This window comes from Vipera berus, assembly GCF_964194415.1.
Source record: "Vipera berus genome assembly, chromosome: 2".
Classification (NCBI taxonomy): Eukaryota; Metazoa; Chordata; class Lepidosauria; order Squamata; family Viperidae; genus Vipera; species Vipera berus.
In genome coordinates this window covers 123,613,452-123,637,283 of record NC_138203.1, presented here as the reverse complement: position 1 = coordinate 123,637,283, position 23,832 = coordinate 123,613,452, and the positions used below count along the sequence as shown (strand labels likewise).

Below are 23,832 nucleotides of genomic sequence, written 5' to 3'. Positions count from 1 at the left end.
CATTTCTTGATACACCTCAGTTCAATTACATGAGGCATTAGCTGAACTGCTGAAACAGACATATTTAAGCTTGATTTAAAACTCTGGGGTGTTCTCTTCATCAAACATGCATTTTTAAATAAACATGAGTCTTTTTTTAGGGCCCCAAGCTGATTTTCTTTTCCCATCTATTTTGGCTTTAATCTGCTCCACGATCAAAAACATTATTGGTGAGCAACAAGGTAAGCACCTTTTCTCTGCTTTTTCCTTAAAAAGCTCCTTGGATATTTCTCTTTCTCTGAGCCAACCAGTGTCAAGTTCCTCAGACCACATGCATCTCCACAGCAGGAGCTAGAAGGCCTGGGCCTTTTGCCTCATCTTAAGCCAGGCTCTGGCCCCCAGATAGCCCCCCTGCGGCTTTGCCTGGAGCCAGGATGTGGCTTTGTTTTTATGTCAACCAAGCAGTTCCTCAAAGCTTTGTAAGGAAGGAGGAAAAGGGAGATCAGAAATGCAGCTACTGATCCTGGAATGGGGAAGAGAGTCAGGAGACAAAGATGGTTAGCACCTAATCAAACAGCATGCCAGTTGCTCCTGCAGGAATGTAAAAAAGCCTATAAACAATCATTACTTTTACAGCTGACCCTTCCCCATTGTAAATTGTCTTCCTACAACTTTACGTACTTGCCAATTCCATACAGCAAACGTCCTGCGTCTCTCTCACAACATTCCTGATTTTTTGGAGAGCTGATCACCTCCCAAAGTGCTCTACAAGTACTACAGCACTTAACACCCCAGCCAATGTGGCCACTGGGTCTGGGAAAGCAAACACATCTGGAGGGTGCCAAGTTGGGACAATCTGGACTAGTTCCTAAGGAGCACAAGATTTCCAACACACTTCCTGTTAAGCAAGACATTCTGCATCCAAGCCATGCCAGTCAGCCACCCCCTTGTAGAAGCAACAAGCCAAGGATTCCTTTGTAACTGAAAACCTGGACTGCAAAAAGGAACAGATACCCATATAGGCAGAACTTTTAAGCTGGGTTCCAGTTGAAGTGAACAGACCTGCTTAAGAAGTCTTTAATCATTTAGCCTTCCTAAAACAATGGAGAATACTTAAGAGTCAATAACTTGAGGGGTGGGAGTGAGAGACAGAAGCACACCAGCGAACCCCTATTCTCCCCCAGCTGTAAGGACCCTTCTGTGTTTGCAACTAGGTAGAACTTATGACACTGCACTGCCACCCAACAATTTGGGCCTGGATCACTGAGGGCAACCAACACCACAATCCTATTTATGGCAGCCCTATGTCTTCAGTCCACTGGTTGCTGAAGGAAAAAGGTCTACAGTTTCAAAAGCTCAGTGTGTGGAAAGCTAAAATTCCTGGTTTTTCCTCAGCCCAAAAAACAAAAGAAGAGTCTAGTGACTAAAACCATGATCTGGAAGGATTAAAAAGAGGGAACAGAGAGAATAGACTAGCTGCCATTGTTGCGGTACTAGAGACTGTGTATTTCCTAACATTGGAAGGAGCAAACTGGGGCCTTAATCCAAGCTGTGTTGGCTTTAGAGATGAAAAGCTTGTTGGGTTTGTATTGGTTTCTCTCCACAGTGGCAGGACCCACCCCATGCCTTTGCAGTCTTGCCAGGTGTTGGTTGAGGCACAGGGGGAGGGGGAAAAAAAGAGAGAAAGACACAAAGCTTACTCTGGTCTGAATCAACAAAGGAAAGGGGCGGAGATGGAAAAGGTTTGCCCCATCTCAGGGAAAACCAGAGCCAAAAAGGCCCCCACTGTGTATCCCATTTCATCTCCCCCCCTTAGAGTTATGCTCTGAAGCCAACTCTGTAGGCCTCCATTCAGTTCTATAGCCAGGAGGAAGCACTGTCTCTGGCAAGGCCTGATGCCTGGTATCATCATCAAGAAAGCTTTAAAGCCAGGTTGCCTATCCCAATTATTATGAAGGAGGGGGGGGAGAGAGACAAGATACCTTATTCTCGGGCCTCATTTTCTGTACCTGAGATATGCCTACGTGTGTTTCACAGCCTTCCTCAGGCCGCACACTGCTTCTAAGAATATCAGACTTGCAAGGGTGACTCAAATGTGTCAATATCTCCTGTGAGATTTTTCACATCCATGGAGATGTGGCGAGAGAAGAGGCACCCACCTGCACACTTGCACCTTGATTGGGAGCAGTTTGGCGTCTAACTCAGAAGATATAGCCTAAAAATCCCGTACTGTACAGAACATGACATATGATTAATTCCTTGTTAAAAGCTCTGAATTTTTCTGCATCTGTTTGCATGGGTGCTAATTCATGGTTTACTCAATTAACCAAGTTTTTTGCATGCATATGGCTAAACTACAAATTAGCCATACAGTTGTACTTTCACTACACTGTGACTGGCTTTTTACAGTTCAGCATGTCATGTGAACACAGACAGAGAACAAAGTGGCAAGGAGTTCCGCTGATGCAATTTACATAGTCCCAATATAAATATTCCAGATATAAAAACTTTGGCAACAAATTTACTCAATCAATATCACCAAGTTCAATTGCCTGGCTATGGAAGTAATAGGTAATTACCTATGCAAGGGTGGAAGAAAGGAGATAAATGAATTGCATTTGAAATCAAAGCAGCTGTTTTTCCTCAGCAGTGTTAAAAAAAAATCCTGGGATTAAAGAGTGCTGAAGCTAATATTCCTGCAAACATCTCTCTTCTGAACCTCCTCCATTTCAATTTAACTGCCGTCTCTCTTTGTTCCGAAAGCTGCCTGCAGTTTTAGGGATTTGAAAAGCAAAATGGCAGGATTGAAAAAAAAAAAGAAGAAGAAAAAAAAGGGGGGAGGGGGGGACTTTCAGAATGAAAGGCCAAGCCAACTATTCTAAGAAGAGGTGGAAAATGGGGCACAGGAGAAACAAGAGCCACACTTCTATTGTAAGCACTTTGGGGCAGGAGCCTAAAACGGAATGTCTCATTTTTTTTAACCCTACTACCTACAACGATGGAATTATTTTAAGCACAGCATTGCTTTTGCTCCCTCCCCGGCATAAGGAACGAAAGCTCCCCTCTCCATACCACTTTTTTTTTAATCTACTTTTAACTCGAAGCTGCTACAAATTACGAAAATGAAATTCCACAGCGCTTTTTATCTTTAGCCTTTGCGTTACAAGCGCCCAAATATCTTTGCCAGATTCCACGTATTTCTCTTTCCAAAGAAAACAAATGTATTTTTCAATTCATAGCATCCCGCTCCCCCAAACTGCAGAAGAAAACCCGAGATTCCTTCTGAGATACAGGCGCTGCCGCCTTTAACCATTAGGCATTACTTCCCTTCGCTAACGATGACCACCGAAAGCAAGCACTTCTTTTACAGTACGACTGTACCCGCCTTCACTCGGCGTTAAGGAGCAACTGCTTCTTTATTTCTAACCCAAAGCACATAAGCCCTCGCCCCAAGAAACACCCTTCCCAGTCCTCTGGCGCTTACCAGCTCGGATTTGGGGCGAAGTAGTCGCTCCCCCTTCGATGTGATAGGAGAACCTCATGGCTTTGAATTGCTGGGAATATGATCCACTGGGTTCCGGACTGGGCATCCCCATCACGCTGGCTCTCTGCATGTCTGTACTGCCACCCCTCCCTTCTTCAGTCCCCTCCAAAATCCCCCCGCGATCGCCCCCCAAACGCCAGGCTGCTTGAAGTCTCCATCAAATTGCCCCGACCTCCTTCGGCAAGGCTCTCGATTCGACCGACTAGGACGTCTCTAGAGCCGGGAAGGGAAAGAGCTCGGGGGTGGGGGTGGGGGTGGGAAAGGCGCGGGAGGGAGACGAGGAACCCAGTGGGTTGATTTCGTTGCTTTCTAAGACAGATCTTTGCAACAAGTCGGCACAGCTCTTTGCAGGAAGTGTCGCCCTGGCCAGGCAGGAATGTATCAGAAAGCTTCAAGCTTATCCACGTTGGAGCGTCTGCTGAGTCCTCCGCTCTCCCACTCCCCTCGCTTCCTCCTCCTCCTCCTCTTCCTCCCTCCCGACTCCTAGCTGAGTGGGTTGGCTTTCTCGTACTGCGGCGCCAGGCGTCGAGAGCGGAGTGCGTGCAAAAGCAGATTTCAATCCCTGCTCGTCGGCTCTTGGCTTTTCTTTCTTATCACTGGATAGAAATGGGGTTTCATTAGCCACACACAGCCATGAAATATCTCTTGGCTTTTACCGCCTCCCCGAGGAGGAGGGTATTGGATTCCCCCCCACCCCAGCCGCCCCTTCCTATCCGGGAGGATATTGACAAAAGTCTGAAAAAGAGGTGTTGGCAATTTGTTTCCTCGCACTATGGGAGGGTTGGGCTAACAGCTGCTGTCAGGGGGGGAAAATCAGCTCGTTTTGAAATCGGCGTACTTTGAAGGCTGTTGACCCCCCCCCCCTTCCCCTACTTTCCTTTCTCTGTATTGTAGCACCGTTTGTTGTTGTTTTTTTGAAGCCTTGGGCAGGGCAAAAGGCAAACTTTGATCTCTGATACCATTTAAAAGAAGTGCACATTGTTAATGTTGTGCGTGACTGCAGATTATTACTATTATCAACGCGAATCAATCCACTGCAGGATGAAAGTCTGAGGGTTATGGACCATAATCCACCATGCTAGTCCAATGTGGGTTAGTAGGTTTATGGTTTTCAACTTCCCACTGACTGGCCTAAAGTTATCCAGCCGGCTTCTCTGCCCAAAGAGGTCTAGAACCTGGTCTCCCACTTCTAGTCCAGTGCTTGAACCATTACATCTGCTTAAACACAGAGATATTCATTTCTTTCTAACTCCATAGTTTGAATTCAGGAATTTATCTTTCTCGCCTTTCTAAACTTTCCAGTCATCTCCAAAATGTTAAATCCTCCCTTTATTTCTCAATCTTAAAGCAGTCATGCAGTTTTCATAATATGCATGGGGTTTTTTTGTTCCTCTTTCAAGCAAGTTTCAAACAAACAGTAAACATTTGATCTTGGCTTGTTTACCAAGTACTTTTACTTGTGTCTACATCAGGACTGAAATCTCTTGGAATTTTTGTTTCTCAAGAATTTCAATGAAATTTCACAATTCTCAAATGTTTTCAACTCTTGTTGTCAGTTTTGACTTGTTTTTCCTCAGACCAACTCCTACTATTAAACAGTAGAGTAATAACAATGGTAGCAGAGCTTGATAAGAATTGTATGGCCTTGAAATCATATTTGGCTGTCTATGCTTCAAACTAATTTCCCCAACATGAGGAGGAATAAAAGTCAATGCTTATTTAAAATACTAGCAAAAACAAAACCTCTTTCGACACACACACACCATTTTCCTTTTTTAAAATCTTTAGAAGACTTTGTCTGCTCTACAGAGGATGGAGAAAGAAAACTCAGAAAATATGCTTGCAAACCACTACAGCTGTGATCAGTCTAAACAATGTAAAGACACAAAGCATGGTTTTTGCCAAGCCAGGAGCTACATTAATGAGGAAAGGCAGCTTTTTCCTACTGTATCTAGGCATCATGATATTAAATCAAGCTACTCTTGATTTCTTTCGCTGCTGTGTGGAACATTTTTCTCACCATCAGAAATCAGCCTTGAAAATGGTTTCCTGGTTTGGCTTTTCAGGATTTGGCGATCCCATGATAGCTCTGGTTATGATAAGGACACAATGAACCACATACTCATCAACCACATTCTGCGCTTGCATGTTGCACAAACCCAGCCTCTGGAGTCATCACATCTCTTCTACCCAGGTTTCAAAATTCTGTTGAGCTCTGCGCACTGAATCTTTTGCTCCCCTACTCCCCTCTGATCCATCCTGCTATCATCTTGAGGTAATTGTGGCATTCATTGCCACAATATGTGATGGTGCTAGCCACTAACTTGGTTGGGTTTAAAGAATTTGGATAAATTCAGAGAGAGGAGGTCAATCAAGGGCTGCTAGGACAGGGTTAGGCAACCTTGGCTCTTTTATGACTCGTGGACTTCAACTCCCAGAATTCCTGAGCCAGCCTGGCTCAGGAATTCTGGGAGTTGAAGTCCACGAGTCATAAAAGAGCCAAGGTTGCCTAACCCTGTGCTAGGATGAAGACTCCTCTGAGAGTCGGGGTCTCAGAAGTATGCTTCCAATATCAATTGTAGGGGAACCAATGGTCTCCACATAACTTGTGAGTGCCTCAGAAGCACATGAGAAACAAAATGGTGGACTAGGATGGCCCTTTATCTGATCCTGCAATATTCTTATGTTCTTTAAACTGTACCTGGCAAATACTAGTTTAAGAACACTTCAGAAAATTTGGCAAACTAATGCAGCTTATAATTTGAGGGAGGAACCCTTGCAGGGTCGTGCTGAGGAGTTTAACCAACATCTGTCGGACAAAATCGCTCGGATTCGGACCGGTCTGGACTCTGACTGGGCAGAGTCTGACGATCAGGACACGGGCGGTCTTGTCGATATTACCTGGGAGGAGTTTGATTCTGTGACTCCGGAGGAAGTGGACAGGATTATGGGGAGGCTGAGCTCCACCACATGTTTATTGGACCCGTGCCCTTCCTGGCTGGTTTATGCAGCCCGGGAGAGGACACGAAGCTGGTTCCAGGCAGTTATATCGGCTTCTCTGAGTGAGGGTAGCTTCCCCGCCGTCTTGAAAGAGGCGGTGGTGAGGCCTCTCCTCAAGAAGCCTGCCTTGGACCCAGCTGTGTTGAACAACTTTCGTCCGGTCTCCAACCTTCGCTTCCTTGCGAAGGTTGTTGAGAGTGTGGTGGCGCATTACCTCCCTCTGGTCCTGGATGAAGCGGATTATCTAGACCTGTACCAATCGGGTTTCAGGCCCGGGTACAGCACGGAGACGGCATTGGTCGCGCTGGTGAATGATCTCTGGAGGGCTCGGGACAGGGGACATTCCTCTGTCCTAGTCCTATTAGACCTCTCAGCGGCTTTCGATACCATCGATCATGGTATCTTGCTGCGGCGTCTCAGGGGATTGGGAGTGGGAGGCACGGTTTTGCAGTGGTTCTCCTCCTATCTCCTGGGACGTTCGCAGTCGGTGTTGACAGGGGGGCAGAGGTTGACCTTGAGGTCTCTCGTTTGTGGAGTTCCTCAGGGGTCGGTCCTCTCGCCTCTCCTGTTCAACATCTATATGAAACCGCTGGGTGAGATCATTCGTGGCTTTGGAGTTGGGTATCATCAGTACGCTGATGATACCCAGCTTTTTATTTCGACCCCAAACCACCCCAGTGATGCCCTCAATGTGATGTCCCGTTGCCTGGAGGCGGTTCGGGTCTGGATGGGGAGGAACAGACTTCAACTCAACCCCGACAAGACTGAGTGGCTTTGCATACCTGCATCCCGGGTTAATTTGGATATTCCATCTCTCTCTATGGGGGGTGAATTATTACCCCCCGTAGATAGGGCTCGCAACTTGGGAGTCCTCCTAGATTCACGGCTCACTCTGGAAGATCACATAGTGGCTGTGACTAGGGGGGCTTTCGCCCAGGTTCGCCTGGTGCGCCAGTTGCGGCCCTATCTAGGCCGGGATGACTTATGCACGGTCACTCATGCGCTCGTGACCTCTTGTCTGGACTACTGCAACGCTCTCTACATGGGGCTGCCCTTGAGGACCACCCGGAGGCTCCAACTGGTACAGAATGCAGCCGCGAGAGTTGTGTTGGGAGTCTCCCGATACTCCCATGTTACACCTCTGCTCCGTGAGCTGCATTGGCTGCCAGTTGTCTTCCGGGTGAGATTCAAGGTACTAGTAATGGTGTTTAAGGCCCTACATGGCATGGGTCCGGAGTACCTTAGGGAACACCTGCTGCCGGCATCAACTTCCCTTCGCCCTGTGCGTTCCCATAGAGAGGGCCTCCTCAGGGTGCCACCGATCAAAGAATGTCGATTGGTGGCCCCCAGGGGGAGATCCTTCTCTGTGGGCGCCCCGGAGCTATGGAATCAGTTACCGGTTGAGCTCCGGATGGCGCCCGATCTTCGCTCCTTTCATCGCAATCTAAAGACATTCTTATTCGAACAAGCCGGCCTGGCCTGATGGGGGATTGGTGGGGTTTTTTATTGTTGTTTTATTGGGGTTTTAATATTGTATTTACTGTTTTAGTGGGCAGATATTTAATTCTTTTTTAATTTTTGTAACTTTGTATTTTTATTCTTGCCCTGTTCACCGCCCTGAGTCCTTCAGGAGAAGGGCGGTATATAAATATTATTAAATAAATAAATAAATAAATTTACTAATCATAGTTAAGTAGCTAAATAAATCTTAATCAGTTTGATTCTCACTAGATGCTAAGCAATAGATAATGTTTATTCTGGCCAAGGGCTGTACTGTTTCCCTTTTTCCCCCCAATGTCCCTTGGATCCATAAAATCACAAATTGGAAGGCTGAATTTTTCTTTTATGTAGTGACTTTGATAGACAAGGACCGACACAGCATTATAGCATAGCTTTATTGCAACAGGAACAGAACTAAATGAGCAACAGGTAATGGTCGGTACTTATACACTTAAGCCCTCAGGTGTTCACCCAATTACCTGCCTGGAATCTCCCGCCCAAATACGAATGTTCCCGCCGAAAGGATTGGGTCCCCTGAGGGCTAGCCTCAGCTTGGCAGGAAATACCCGCTTAGCTTCTCCACAATAGGCGGGGGTCAATGGCTTAGCATATTTATTTATTTATTTATTTATTTATTTATTTATTTATTTATTTATTTATTTATTATTAAATTTGTATACCGCCCTTCTCCCAAAGGACTCAGGGTGGTTAACAGGGCATATATAAATAACAGTACAAAAATTAAAAAGGAATTAAACAAATGCCCAATTAAAAGTTACAATAACAATAAAAACAATAAAAAACCCATTAAAAAAACCCTAACATTCCCCATCAGGCCAGACCAGCTAATTCAAATAAGTGGGTCTTCAGCCCGCGCCGGAAGGAGCGAAGGTCCGATGCCATCCGGAGCTCAACCGGCAGTTGGTTCCATAACGCCGGAGCGCCCACAGAGAAGGCCCTCCCCCTGGGGGCCACCAGTCGACATTCCCTGACCGGAGGCACCCTGAGGAGGCCCTCTCTGTGGGCACGCACAGGGCGGAGGGGAGTTGACGCCGGCAGCAGGTGGTCCTCGAGGTACCCCAGACCCATGCCATGTAAGGACTTGAAGATCATAACCAAAACCTTGAACCTCACCCGGAAGACAACTGGTAACCAATGTAGCTCGCGGAGCAACGGTGTAACATGGGAGTACCGGGAAACTCCCAAGACAACTCTCGCGGCCGCATTCTGTACCAGTTGGAGCCTCCGAGTGGTCTTCAAGGGAAGCCCCATGTAAAGAGCATTGCAGTAGTCCAGGCGAGAGGTCACGAGCGCATGAGTGACCGTACACAGGGCATCCCAGTCCAGATAGGGTCGCAACTGGCGCACCAGGCAAACCTGGGCGAAAGCTCCCCTAGTCACGGCCACTATATGGTCTTCCAGAGTAAGTCGTGAATCTAGGACTCCCTATTTACAATATAGTACATAACATTTTCCATTTGTTTTCTAGTTTGTTTAACAAGCATGTTGATGCTACTGTCTTATATCCCATTGTATCCCTTTAACAAAAGTTTTGTTGCTTACAGTATTGTATAAATCTAAAATGGCCACTCTTGAAAGTTTGGCAAGATGAGATTTTCTTTCTGGAAACAAACCCAGGTCATAAAAGCTGGTTTGCAGAAATTGAAAATCCATTAAAATACTAAATTACTTAAGTGTTTGTATAAATGCACTTTTATGTTAGGACTACAGGTCTAGGTTGCAAATATTATCCAACTGCTAGATGCAAGCTGTGGGCTAGAATTTTGTGTATCTCTTTGTAGCACTGCTATTTCGTAGCTTTACAGTTCAGCAGCCCAATTTTGCACTCAGATCTAGACTTAGTATCTAGGGTCACACATTGCGCTAAATTATATTATAATTTACCTGCTTTGATTCCTATGCATCCGAGACCCTAAATATGATAGTATATAAAGCATAATTTATGGCATATCTTGTATAAAACTGATTAACTCTAGTTTTGAACACACCATAGTTAAGCATGACATTGCACTAAGTACAGTGTGAATCCAATCTCTGAGTGTTTCCATGATACACTGAAGTATACTGTACTGTAAAGAATCAACAAGCACACACTAACGTATCTCTATCCTGTCTGACTCATTGATCAGAGATGGAAACTGACCTGTAGCCAAGTATGTTTTGTAAGCTGCAGCATCTGGTTCAAACTCCAATTTCTGCACAGCAAATTGACAGTATTGATCACTTCCGAGATTCAAATAACATACAGGTTGTCCTCAACCTAGGACAATTGAGCCCAAAATTTCTGTTGCTAAGAGAGACATTTGTTAAGTGAATTTTGCCTCACTTTACAACCTTTCATGTCACAGTTGTTAAGTGAATCACTACAGTTGAGTTAGTGACACAGTTGTTAAGTGAATCTGGCTTCCCCATTAACTTTGCTTTCAGTAGGTTACAAAAGGTGATCACACGATTCTGGAACACTACAACCATCATACATGTGAGTCAGTTGCCAAGCATCTGAATTTAGATCACGACCATAAGGATGATGCAACAATTGTAAGTGTAAAAAATGGTCTAAGTCACTTTTTCCAGTGCCACTAAATGAACTGTTGTAAGTTGAGGACTAACTGTACAGTTTTGTGTAACAAAATCCAGACAATTACTCCCAAGAGACACAGAGAACCAAGCCTTTGCTTGTCATCTAGGAGTCCTTCTGAATTTCACAATCCGTATCTGGTAGTCATAAGTAAACATAATCATTTGTTACGGGAGCCAAGATAGTGCTGCATACAAAAGCTCTTCCCAGTATTTGCAGCGGTGTGGCATTGTGGGTAACTGCAATGGAGGTTTGTGGAAGCTCAAATTTAAAATATACTGTAATGTATTGGGCTTGTTTTGTTAAGGGAACACCACGTAATTGCTGGAAGGCTGTTTGAGCAGGGAAGCTGGCTAGCGGCTCCCAGCTCCTCAGACAACCCATCTCCAGTGCCGCTATTGGTTGCCTCTAGGGCAGCAATGGGTTGCTTCAAACTTATTGGCCGCCACCTAGAAGCCAGGGTATAAATTGCTGCATCTGCAGCCCTGTTCCTCAGTTCAGATCCTGCAAGCAATAAACCATGATCTTTGCTGCTCACTCCTGCGCAATGAACCCAGTACACAACACTGGCAACGAGGATGGGATCCTGCTTCTCCTTCGAAGCTGAAAGTCACTAGGGGAGAGGCAGCGCATGCCTGGCGGGAAAAGCAATTCCCCCCCCACGGTCAGCTAGCTCAGCCAGACTAGCGACCACGCGCTCAGAGGACCAGTCCCTGGACAACGGAGGAGCAGGATTCGAAGACGCTGAGAACCAGCCGCGAAGACCAGCAGAATGCCCAAGGTCGGAAAGCTGAGAGAATTCAACATCAAGCAGCCAGAAGAGTGGCCCTCGTACCTGTCCCAGGTTGAGAACTACCTTCCAGCGAACCAGGTCGCTGAGGATGGACTGAAGGCCGCCACGCTACTCTGTGTGTGCAGCCCAGCAACGTTCAATTTAGCCGAGAACCTGTTCGCGCCAACGCCATTGGAGTCCGTATACGTGGATTTGAAAAAGAAGCTTGGAGAACATTTCCAGCCAAAGATGTCGGTGATCGCTTGGCGCTATGCTTTCGAGCAAAGAATACAGCAACCGGGAGAAACCGCATCCGAGTACATTGCAGCCTTGAGGCAGGCCGCATGCCTGTGCCAGTTCTCCGATGTTGAGGAGAGACTACGAGACCAGCTTGTCTGTGGCCTCCGCAACCGAGAGCTACAGCAGAAGCTTTTCGCCAGAGAGGTCCTATCATTTTTGGATGCACAGAAGGAAATCATGTCAGACGAAGCTGCTGGCAGAGCCGTACGAGCTATTCAGCCCACCAAAACTGCACAATGCGAAGAAGCCATCCACCACGAGGACGTCGAACACACAGAAGGCCCCAAAGAAGACACAGAAGTCAACAAGTTACACAAACAACCTGACCAACAGTGTGGCAGCAACAAGCAACAAGAGACTATTTACAAGGCAGATCCCTTTCTTAAATGTCCAGGTTGTGGCGGCCACCACCAACGCTTGGACTGTAGGTTATGGACAGCCACATGCCGGGCCTGTGGGAAGACCGGCCACGTCGTGTCCATCTGCAGAGGTTGCCAGAGGGACTGGCCTGCGAATCGCCATTTGGAAGATCCAACCAGGAGAGGTACCGGGGCCCTGGGGCCGTACAGCATGGGGTTTTGCTCCAGCCGCAGAAGCGTTTGCTGTACCGGGGCCTGCCACCCAATTAAGCCCAAGTAAAGACTTCAGGTGGAGCTGCAAGGGGTCCCCTGTAAGATGGAGCTGGACACAGGCTCCGCCATTTCTATTATTTCCCTTGAAACATTTAATTTCGTTTGTAGTCGCAGTAAGAGATGGGCTAAGCTGAGGCCCTCTGACATCGTACTAACTGATTTCCAGAATGCCAGAGTTGCAGTCAAGGGTGAAGCCACTCTAGCCATTAAATTTAAGGGGTTTTCAGGGCACCTGGATGTTTTCATAGTAGGGGGCCAGAGAACGAGCCTAATTGGGCTCGATTGGTTTGATGCACTAAGCATCCAAGTAACCAGAATCAACCGGACACAAGTCACGAGTCTAGCGACAGTATGCGAGGAATTCACAGATGTATTTGATTCAGCTCTGGGAACATACACAGGCCCGCCAATAGCATTCAAACTAGACCCGAATATAGTGCCAGTCAGGATTAAGCCTCGTAGGGTCTCATTTGCCCTCAAGCACAAAATAGACACTGAATTAGATAAACTTGTTGAACAGGGCGTTTTGCAACCAGTAGATGGTGGGGAGTGGGAAACTCCTATTGTAACATCACTAAAAGCCAACGGGGAAGTCAGAATCTGTGCAGATTAACCGGGCCCTCAAACAACACGCATACCCAGTTCCAGTAGTAAGCCACATCCTGGCATCCTTGCAGGGTGGCACCATTTTTGCAAAATTAGATTTGGCTCAGGCTTATCAGCAACTGCCTGTTGATGAGGCCACAGCCGCAGCACAGACAATTGTAACCCACAGGGGGGCATTTAAAGTAAAGCGCCTGCAATTTGGGGTCAGTGTAGCCCTGGGCATTTTTCTGGGCATCATGGAACGTACACTCAAGGGCATTCCGGGGATTTGCCCCTATTTTGATGACGTGCTTATTGCTGGAGAATCCACTGAGGTGCTAGCAAGGAGGCTCAGAGCCGTCCTGCAAAGGCTGTGAGAAGCAGGCCTCAAACTTAAAAAGAATAAGTGCAGTATTGGGGGTCTCTTCAACTGAATTCTTGGGGTTTCGCATTGATGCTGATGGCATCCACCCTGCTGAGTCTAAAGTAAAAGCCATTCAGATGGCACCTAGCCCTAAAACAAAAGGAGAGCTGCAGGCATTCCTGGGCCTCCTCAATTTTTACCACGCGTTCCTTCCTAACAAGGCTGCAGTGGCGGAGTCGCTTCACAGACTGTTAGATAAAAATGCTCCATGAAAGTGGAATAGCATTCACAAAAAAAGTTTTCAGGAATTGAAGGCACTTCTGTCGGTCAGTTCCACCATCACTCATTTCAAGGAGTCTAAATCAGTTTGCTTAGCGTGTGACGTGTCCCCATACGGGGTGGGTGCAGTCTTAAGTCACTTAGAGAAAGATGGAACTCAAGTTCCAATTGCTTTTTATTCAAGGATACTGTCCTCTGCTGAGCGTAATTATGCTCAAATTGACAAAGAGGCATTGGCCATTGTAGCTGGAGTTAAAAAATTCCACGACTACTTATACGGCAGGGACTTCACGGTCTTCACAGACCATAAACCGCTTTTGGGGTTATTCACTATAGACACCCCACATATTATCCCCTGGAATGCTGAGATGGTCCATTTCTTTTTATCAGCTTATACGTTTAAGCTGATTCACAAACCCGGCAAGGATATGGGCCATGCAGATGGCCTGAGCAGGCTTCCACTGCCACAAATTGAACCAGATTCGGCCCCAGAGGCCCGCGTTTTGTCCATTCAGGACTTGCCAGAGTTTCCCCTCCATGCAGGGGACATAGCTGCAGAAACAGCAGCAGACAAGACACTAAGTAGAGTGCTTTCTTGGGTACACACAGGTTGGCTAGATAAAAGCCCAGGCCCTGAGTTTCAGAGCTATTTTACAAGAAGACATGAGCTATCAGCTCACAAGAGTTGCATTCTTTGGGGGAACAGGATCGTAGTTCCTACCTCGCTAAGAGACAGGGTTTTATAATCACTGCATGAAGGCCATCCGGGTATTGTTCACATGAAAGCATTGGCTAGAAGCTATTTATGGTGGCCAGGATTAGATAAAGCCATTGAGACCCAGATGCATGGGTGTTATACATGCCAGCAATCAAGGCCTGAAATGCTGCACGCTCCAGTTCACAGGTGGGAGGAGACTCACACTCCCTGGTCTAGGATTCACATAGACTTCACTCTTTCAGGGACAGCTCTTTCTTATAGTGGTTGACAGCCACTCTAAATGGCTAGAAGTTATAACAATTGCAAACATGACTACTGCTAGGACCATCCAGGTGCTTAGGAAACTCTTTGCCACACACGGGCTGCCAGACATCGTAGTGTCCGATAACGGGGCCCACTTTACTGTGGCAGAATTTCAGGCGTTCCTGAGAGCAAATCTCATTAGGCATGGGACGTCAGCCCCGTTTCACCCATCTACTAATGGTCAAGCTGAACGCATGGTGCACACCACAAAAGAGTCACTGAGGCATATAGTGACTGGGGACTGGCACCACAGACTGGCCGATTTTTTGCTTTGCCAACATTCCACGCCATGCACGGCTACTGGGAAAAACCCAGCAGAGCTGCACTGGGGGAGGCGACTGATCACAAAACTGGACAGGTTGCACCCAGACCGGGTAGCAGCAGAAGCCTCTCACCCCAAACCCCTGAGGGGGCTGCAACTGGGCAATGGGGTGTGGGCCAGAAACTATGGGAATGGGAACTTGTGGGTGCCAGGAAAAATCACTAAAACATCAGGCCCTCTCTCATACGAATTGGGCCTAGAGGGCGGGCGAGTTGTCCTTCACCATATCGATCAGCTTAGGAAGTGTTTTCCAGAATGGCCACAAAGCGAGGACTTCGTCATAAGTCCTTACTAAGGGCCGCAAACCGGCAGCCAGGCCGATTCATACATAGGCTCTGAAGGCTCAAACAGCTAAAGCAACAGGGAGTTGGCAGTAGGGGAGGAAAGCCCGGAAGTGCAACATGGGTCCCCTGATGGAGAAAGCCAACCTGAGTTCTACAGCTGCTGTGCTAACTCTGCTGAACAAACTGACTCTGGGGTGGGCCAACCTGAAAAGGCCAGCCAGAGATCGCCGAGCCATCCTGAATCGCTTGAACTGAGAGACACTGGTCTACTCAGCCCGGCGGGCAAGCTGGTAGGCCAGGAAGTGCCTAGGTCCCCCAAGCATTTCACAAGGGCTCGCAAACCTCCTGCTTATCTGCAAGATTTTGTCCTGAAATAATGAAGCTATAATGTTGTAAGTATCTTATTGAGCTGCTAGCTAGGAAACACCTGTATTAGCTAAGAGGAAATCTGTTTTCTCACACCATTGTTATACCTTTTGTAAAATTGTATTGCTGTAATTACTTTCTTCATGGAGAAAGCTAGAGAGTTCCAGAAAAACATCTACTTCTGCTTCATTGACTATGCTAAAGCCTTTGATTGTGTGGATCATAACAAACTGTGGCAAGTCCTTAAAGAGATGGGAGTACCAGAACATCTTATTTGTCTCTTGAGAAACCTATATGCGGACCAAGAAGCAACAGTGAGAACTGGACACGGAACCACTGATTGGTTCAAAATTGGGAAAGGAGTCCGGCAAGGCTGTATACTGTCGCCTTGCCTATTTAACTTATATGCAGAGCACATCATGAGAAAGGCAGGGCTAGATGAATCAAAAGTTGGAATTCAGATTGCTGGAAGAAATATCAACAACCTAAGATATGCAGATGATACCACTCTAATGGCAGAAAGTGAAGAGGAACTGAAGAGTCTCTTGTTGCGAGTGAAGAAGGAGAGTGCAAAACTTGGGTTGAAACTAAACATTAAGAAAACCAAGATCATGGCATCCGGCCCTCTCAATTCCTGGCAAATAGATGGGGAAGAAATGGAGGTAGTGACAGATTTTATTTTCCTGGGCTCCAAGATCACTGCAGATGGGGACTGTAGTCAAGAAATTAAAAGACACTTGCTCCTCGGGAGGAAAGCCATGGCAAATCTAGACAGCACACTAAAAAGCAGAGACATCACCCTGTCAACAAAAGTGCGTATAGTCAAGGCTATGGTCTTCCCAGTTGCAATGTATGGCAGTGAAAGTTCGACCATACGAAAGGCTGAGCGCCAAAGAATTGAGGCCTTTGAACTCTGGTGCTGGAGAAGACTCCTGCGAGTCCCTTGGACTGCAAGGCGATCAAACTGGTCAGTCCTAGAGGAGATCAACCCTGACTGCTCTTTAGAAGGCCAGATCCTGAAGCTAAAACTCAAATACTTTGGCCACCTAATGAGAAGGAAGGACTCACTGGAGAAGAGCCTAATGCTGGGAAAGATTGAGGGCAATAGAAGAAGGGGACGACAGAGAATGAGGTGGCTGGATGGAGTTACTGAAGCAGTAGGCGTGAGCTTAAATGGACTCCAGAAGATGGTAGAGGACAGGAAAGCCTGGAGGAACGTTGTCCATAGGGTCGCGATGGGTCGGACACGACTTCGCTACTAACAACAACAAATTACTTTCTGTTGTTGCTATAATGTTTGTTCATTCTAGGGGGGAGGGGTGTAATGTATTGGGCTTGCTTTGTTAAGGGAACACCACGTGGTAATTGCTGGAAGGCTGTTTGAGCAGGGAAGCTGGCTAACGGCTCCCAGCTCCTCAGACAACCCGTCTCTAGCATCTCTATTGGTTGCCTCTAGGGCGGCAATGGGTTGCTTCAAACCTATTGGCCGCTGCCTAGGGGCCAGGGTATTAATTGCTGCATCTGCAGCCCTGTTCCTCAGTTCAGATCCTGCAAGCAATAAACCATGATCTTTGCTGAACTCACTCGCCTCATCTTCATCCCTGCACAAGGAACCCAGTACACAACATATACTTTGCTGTAAAAACCCACATCTTTTTCCCTTTCTAATTCTGGATATGATACCAGTCATTTAAATTTGTCTGAGTTTGATACTTAGATGCTGCTGCTTGCTCCCATAACAGGGAGACATCTATGTATAGGGATTCTCAGGCCAGCAAATGTACCTCTGACCAACAGCCTCGCTGTTCCTGTGGCTTTTCTAGATTCCTCTTTTCCCAAATCCATTTGTCTCCCTTCCAAGAGACCGAATTCCAGCATCGCCCTCTCCAATTTTAAGTCATCTGATCTCTCCGAAAAGGTAACAGAAGATGTACCATGGCTTGCTGGTCTAGGTGGATCTTCAGAAACAAGGTTCAATAGAGCTATACTTTTCTCTGCAAGAGCTCTTCTCTAGATCTGAACTGCTGAATTAATTTCCAGCCAGGGAAAGGAATCTAGGGTATTTCCTGTTCTCTCTAAACACATTTAAAATCTTTTTTGATCCTGCTTCTTTTCACAGATTCAATCCTTTGATGGCCCAAAAAAGAGGAGAGCCAGAGTAAAAACTCAGGCATTTTGGCTAGTTGCATTTCTCACTTTTCCCCCAGATTTATTCACGTCATTGTCTTCTGAGATTAATGCCTAGTTTTACACATCTTTCAGGTCTACATTTTAAAAAGAGTGAATTTATTTATTAACTCACAAACATTTATAGAGATAACTTGCGTCACATTGTTTTGTGACATTGATTGGATTCACACATTACCTTGAGTTATATTGCTTAACAATAGTTTATAGAATGAACCACAATTAGCTGGGTTCATATAAAATGTTAGGACATAAATTGACCAAGCTTCATAGACTATGTCTTCAACTGCATTTTAGCCTTTTATATTTTGTGGATACAGCCAATATGGTTGGCTTATGCTACAGTGTCTTATGCAAACCAAGGTAACCGATTTAAGTGAACAAGCCATACTGTGATTAAATTAACCAAAGAAATACATGTTGTGCAAAAATCGCTATTATCGCTTAGAGCACTGTGCAAAGTCAGTCAACTGTTCCATGGATAAATATTTCATTTGTGAGAGGAAATATTAGCATTGCACAAAGACCTTTAATGGCACTAGTTACTAAGAAGTTCTCTTGCCACTCATTCACTCACACTTGTTAAGCCACCTACAAACACTTCCAAAATTTAGACATCACGAACCACTCAAAAGCTGACATATAAATGCTAATTGCACACTACTCTCTCTGCTTCACCACACCCTCCAAACAACAGGCATATGATTATGTCTCAGACCTGTTTCATGCGATCTCTTATGCAGAATATTTGCAAATCATGTTGATTCCTATAGATACCGAGGCAAAATACACCACCATTCTCCCTCATCTCTGCTTTGGTTCAGAAATGTTCTCTCTCAAATGATTAACTAGCACACAGTTTTGTCAAGTAAAGTCTTCCCCTTGCTTAGACATAGCAAGATTCTTCTTTTTTGCCCTTGGCAATTTCTGGCTTTGTTCATATAATATGCTTCTTGATGGTCAACCAAACCATGTTTTATTCAATCACATTGTCTAGATTCACTGGGCACAACGACCCATTAACCAATCACAGGGGCTGGGTCTGCGCTGCAAACTAAATTAAAATGTGTTTGGCTAGTATATGGCTTAGTGTGTTATAAACACAGTGAAAGTGTTTTGTAAATGGCTTAATGGTCAGTCTTAGGCAATGGTGGCTTATTCTACAAATCATAGACAAGCTAATCAAAACTTAACAGTCTTGTATGGTCATGGGACTACCGATTCCCACGACATTGGGGAATGGCAGCAGGTGCATGTACAGAGGGCCGTATCGTCACCGGGAGGGCCGTCTCCGCTATCTACAAGCGGTGAGGCGCTCCGACCCTCTGTTTCTTCCCCAAGGTCCCAGGAGCGAGGATGCGCAGCCTCCTGAGCTCCGGCTGGTGTATCTGAATGCCAGGTCCGTGATTAATAAAGCTCCCCTTGTGCGGGATTTGGTTGAGGGTGAGCATGCGGACCTGGCTTGCATCATGGAGACCTGGTTGGGTTCAGAGGGTGGGGTCCCTTTGGTTGATCTCTGCCCACCAGGTTTCCGGGTGCTACACCGGCCTCGGGCTCAAGGTAGGGGCAGGGGAGTGGCGGTAGCTATTAGGGAGACCTTATGTCCGTGGGAGACCACCGTTCCTCAGATAGTCGGGTGTGAGTCTCTCTTTTTGAGGTTTGGTCCGGGGGCGCAGTTGAGCTTGCTGCTGGTGTACTTTTCGCCTAGTCGCACAGCGGCAGCCCTGCCTGAGCTACTCGATGCCCTCTCTGGGTTGGTGATTGAGTTCCCCAAACTCATAGTTTTGGGTGACTTCAATCTACCATCCCTGGGAGGGTCATCTGAGTTAGCTCAGGAGTTCATGGCTTCCATGACGGCCATGGACCTGACGCAGGTAATTTCTGAACCAACTCATGAGGGAGGCCACACCCTTGACCTGGTTTTCTTATCTGGACGGTGGTTTGATGATCTTGGTGGGGGCTCTCCATTTATTATGCCCCTGTCATGGACCGATCATTACCTCCTGCGGCTGGTCTTCCGTCTTGCCACCCCCCGCCGTGGGGATGCGGAACCAACTAGATGGTACCGCCCCAGGCGCTTAATGGACCCTGATGGGTTCCAGGCAGCGCTGGGATCCCCACCTGCCTCTGTTGCTCACAACTCGGCGGATGCCTTAGTGGAAGCCTGGGAAAGGGCAGCCACTGAGGCACTTGACCAAGTTGTACCCTTGCGGCCCCTGACCCGGTGCAGATCCCAACAAGCTCCATGGTTCTCTGCGGAGCTCCGGGAGATGAAGCGTCGGAGACGGGGCCTAGAGAGCGGTTGGAGATCTAGCCGATCCGAATCCGACCGGTTGCGACTAAGAACCTATATTAGGTCTTATCTCGCAGCGATGAGGGCAGCGAGGTGTAATTACTTCTCTGCCCTCATCGCGTCCGCAGATAATCGCCCGGCCGCCCTGTTTAGGGTGACTCGCTCCCTCCTTAATCAGGAGATGAGGGAGGATCCCTTGCAGGGTCATGCCGAGGAGTTTGGTCAACATCTGTCGGATAAAATCGCTCGGATTCGGACCGGTTTGGACTCCAGCTGGCCAGAGTCCAAACCAGATCAGGACACGGGCGGTCTTGTCAATGTTATCTGGGAGGAGTTTGACTCTGTGACCCCTGAGGAAGTGGACAGGATTATGGGGAGGTTGAGCTCCACCACGTTTATTGGACCCGTGCCCTTCTTGGCTGGCTTATGCAGCTAGGGAGAGGACACGAGGCTGGTTCCAGGCAGTTATATCTGCTTCTTTGAGTGAGGGTAATTTCCCCACCGTCTTGAAGGAGGCGGTGGTGAGACCTCTCCTCAAGAAGCCTGCCTTGGACCCAGCTGTGTTAAACAACTTTCGTCCGGTCTCCAACCTTCGCTTTCTTGTGAAGGTTGTTGAGAGTGTGGTGGCGCATCAGCTCCCTCTGGTTCTGGATGAAGCGGATTATCTAGACCCGTCCCAATCGGGCTTCAGGCCCGGGTACAGCACGGAGACGGCATTGGTCGCTCTGGTGAATGATCTCTGGAGGGCTCGGGACAGAGGACATTCCTCTGTCCTAGTCCTATTAGACCTCTCGGCGGCTTTCGATACCATCGACCATGGTATCCTGCTGCAGTGTCTCAGGGGATTGGGAGTGGGAGGCACAGTTCTTCAGTGGTTCTCCTCCTATCTCCTGGGACACTCGCAGTCGGTGTTGGCAGGAGGGCAGAGGTTGACCCCAAGGGCTCTCGTTTGTGGAGTTCCTCAGGGATTGGTCCTCTCGCCTCTCCTGTTTAACATCTACATGAAACCGCTGGGTGAGATCATTCGTGGTTTTTGAGTTGGGTATCATCAATATGCTGATGAGACCCAACTTTTCATTTCGACCCCAATCCACCCCAGTGATGCCCTCGATGTGATGTCCCGTTGCCTGGAGGCGGTTCGGGTCTGGATGGGGAGGAACAGACTTCAGCTCAACCCTGACAAGACCGATTGGCTGTACATTCTGGCATCCCGGGACATTCAAAATGTTCCATCTCTTTCTATGGGGGGTGAGTTTTTACCCCCTGTGGATAGGGCTCGCAACTTGGGAGTCCTCCTAGATTCACGGCTTACTTTGGAAGATCACATAGTGGCCGTGACTAGGGGGGCTTTCGCTCAGGTTCGCCTGGTGCGTCAGTTGCGGCCCTATCTGGACCGGGATGCCCTGTGTACAGTCACTCATGTGCTCGTGACCTCTCGTCTGGACTACTGCAACGCTCTTTACATGGGGCTTCCCTTGAAGACCACTCGGAGGCTCCAACTGGTGCAGAATGCGGCCGCGAGAGTTGTCTTGGGAGTTTCCCGGTACTCCCATGTTATACCTTTGCTCCGCGAGCTGCATTGGTTACCAGTTGTCTTCCGGGTGAGGTTCAAGGTCTTGGTGATGGTTTTTAAGTCCTTACATGGCATGGGTCCGGAATACCTCGGGGACCACCTGCTGCCGGCATCGACTTCCCTCCGCCCTGTGCGTTCCCACAGAGAGGGCCTCCTCAGGGTGCCTCCGGTCAGAGAATGCCGGCTGGTGGCCCCCAGGGGGAGGGCCTCCTCTGTGGGTGCCCCGGCTTTATGGAACCAACTGCCGGTTGAGCTCCGGACGGCACCGGATCTTCGCTCCTTCCGGTGCGGGCTAAAGACCCATTTATTTGAACAAGCTGGCCTGGCCTGATGGGGGAATGTTAGGGTTTTAATGGGTTTTACATTGTGATTGTTTTAATTGGGCAATTATTTAATCTTTTTTAACTTTTGTATTTCTATTTATATGCCCTGTTCACCGCCCTGAGTCCTCCGGGAGAAGGGCGGTATATAAATTTAATAAATAATAATAATAATAATAATAATAATAATAATAATAATAATAATAATAATAATAATAATAATAATAATAATAATAATAATAGTGTTACTATTATCTTTCCTCCTTCCATCTTTTCTTCCCTGGAAAATGCTATTTAAAAAAATTCTGTGAATGAGGCAGAGGGATTGCACAATAAAATCCTCCTTTGGAAACCCCCATTGTGGCCAAAATCCATTAAGAAATGTGATGTTTCCAGACGATGACTCTTGCATTTGGCATCTCTCCTTTTACTAAGAAAGATACACAGATCATATTAATTATGCTCAATTACTGTACTAGTGCTAACTGTCCAGCTTCTAACTCCTCTCTGCCTTTCAGTGCTGTGCTAAACAAGCAAATTGTGTCTCATTCACTCAACACACACATAATCACAGAAGCAAACTTGGCTGCAACCGAGCACACAGACATGAAAAAGCATACAAAAAGGCTGCTTCCAGCTTAGAGACAACACTGGTTTCTTCTCAGTAGGATAGCAAAATCTTGTAAATCCAAATAGGAAAGAGTTAAATTGTCTCTGAATCATCTCCCAGCACCCCTCCAGTTCTTGGCAAAAGGGGTCATTAACAAAAGCCAGCGGTTTCAGTTGCCAGTCTTGTGGTCTCTTCCACTTTAGCATTCACTTGCATGATGAGTCCCTCACATCCTGCTTTGGATTGTTTGTTCCCCGGGCCAAAAACAGTGGTTGTATACATTGCAGAATAGCATATCTCTGCCAATCACCTGGGCTTCTGATGGTCTCTAATGTCAGCTTGCCAGAGCACGGTGCATAGGGAGGGGAAATGGGAAATTGAAATTGGTTTTCAGAGGGGACTTCTAAGCAGTTCAGGATAACCCCAATTCTTTGCTACTTACTTCCTTGCTCACTGGGCGAGACTTTTGCCAGAAGCTACTAGTCAAAATGATCAAGATTCTTCCTGTCCATTTTTTTGAAAAGCAAAAAACAGCATGTATGCATCCTCCCCATCTTTATGATTAGCAAAACTTTGGTGGGATAGACTAGGCCGAAATGTCCACTGATCATCTATCTGGTCTAGATTTGCTACTTAATTTGTTAACCAAACCTCCCCATGTCAGTTAAACCTCACCTCCAGGATTTCTACTCCTTAGTAATTACGCTTGGAAATTCTGCAAGTCCGTGATGTTTGCATGATCGATTAGCTGAGTGATGTCTAAAATATTGGCGAATGAACTGAAGCCCTTTGTTTCAAATCAAGGAGAAGAGAATCAGGAGGGACTGATAGACCTGACCATGGTAACATCTCTGTAGTGACAGTCAGGGGAAGATATGGTGGCCCACCATCAGGAAAGATGGCCTTTGTATTTAAATCCTGATTCAGGATTTTTAAGGCTGTTTAATTGATTGATGTGGCTTCCCAATTCAGCTCATGCTCAACCTAATGATTGATCGGTCCTTCAGTATCCAGTTGCTATTGAATGTCATGTTAGTCTGTACAATAATGAAGCTCCCATAATCCATAATTTAGTTGTGGATAACAAGGCCAACCTGGTGTGTTTTACTGAGACCCAGCTGGGCAGGAAGGGGGGAACTGCGCTCACAGATGTCCCCATTTGGGTTTTGTGTATGGCATTAGACACAAACCCCAGAAGGGGCTTCTGTCCTTTCACAAGTCCCTACAGATACAGTATTTCCTGAGCATTGGGTTAGACCAGGGGTAGGCAACCTTGGTTTTTTTATGACTCGTGGACTTCAA

At 46.9% G+C, this 23,832-nt stretch overlaps 2 protein-coding genes across 2 annotated transcripts in view; one reads left to right on the top strand and one right to left on the bottom strand.

Annotated features, from left to right (window-relative positions):
* The window catches only part of FGD1 (FYVE, RhoGEF and PH domain containing 1), a 57,673-nt gene extending 54,059 nt beyond the window's left edge, over window positions 1-3,614 (bottom strand). The window contains exon 1 of the mRNA XM_081320369.1: window positions 3,464-3,614. Within this exon, the coding sequence (XP_081176495.1) occupies window positions 3,464-3,593 (130 nt within the window). The 5' untranslated portion in view covers window positions 3,594-3,614. The remainder of the gene's footprint in view (window positions 1-3,463) is intronic.
* Window positions 1-23,832, top strand: part of GNL3L (G protein nucleolar 3 like) — a 57,778-nt gene that overhangs the window by 8,246 nt on the left and 25,700 nt on the right. The window lies entirely within an intron of this gene.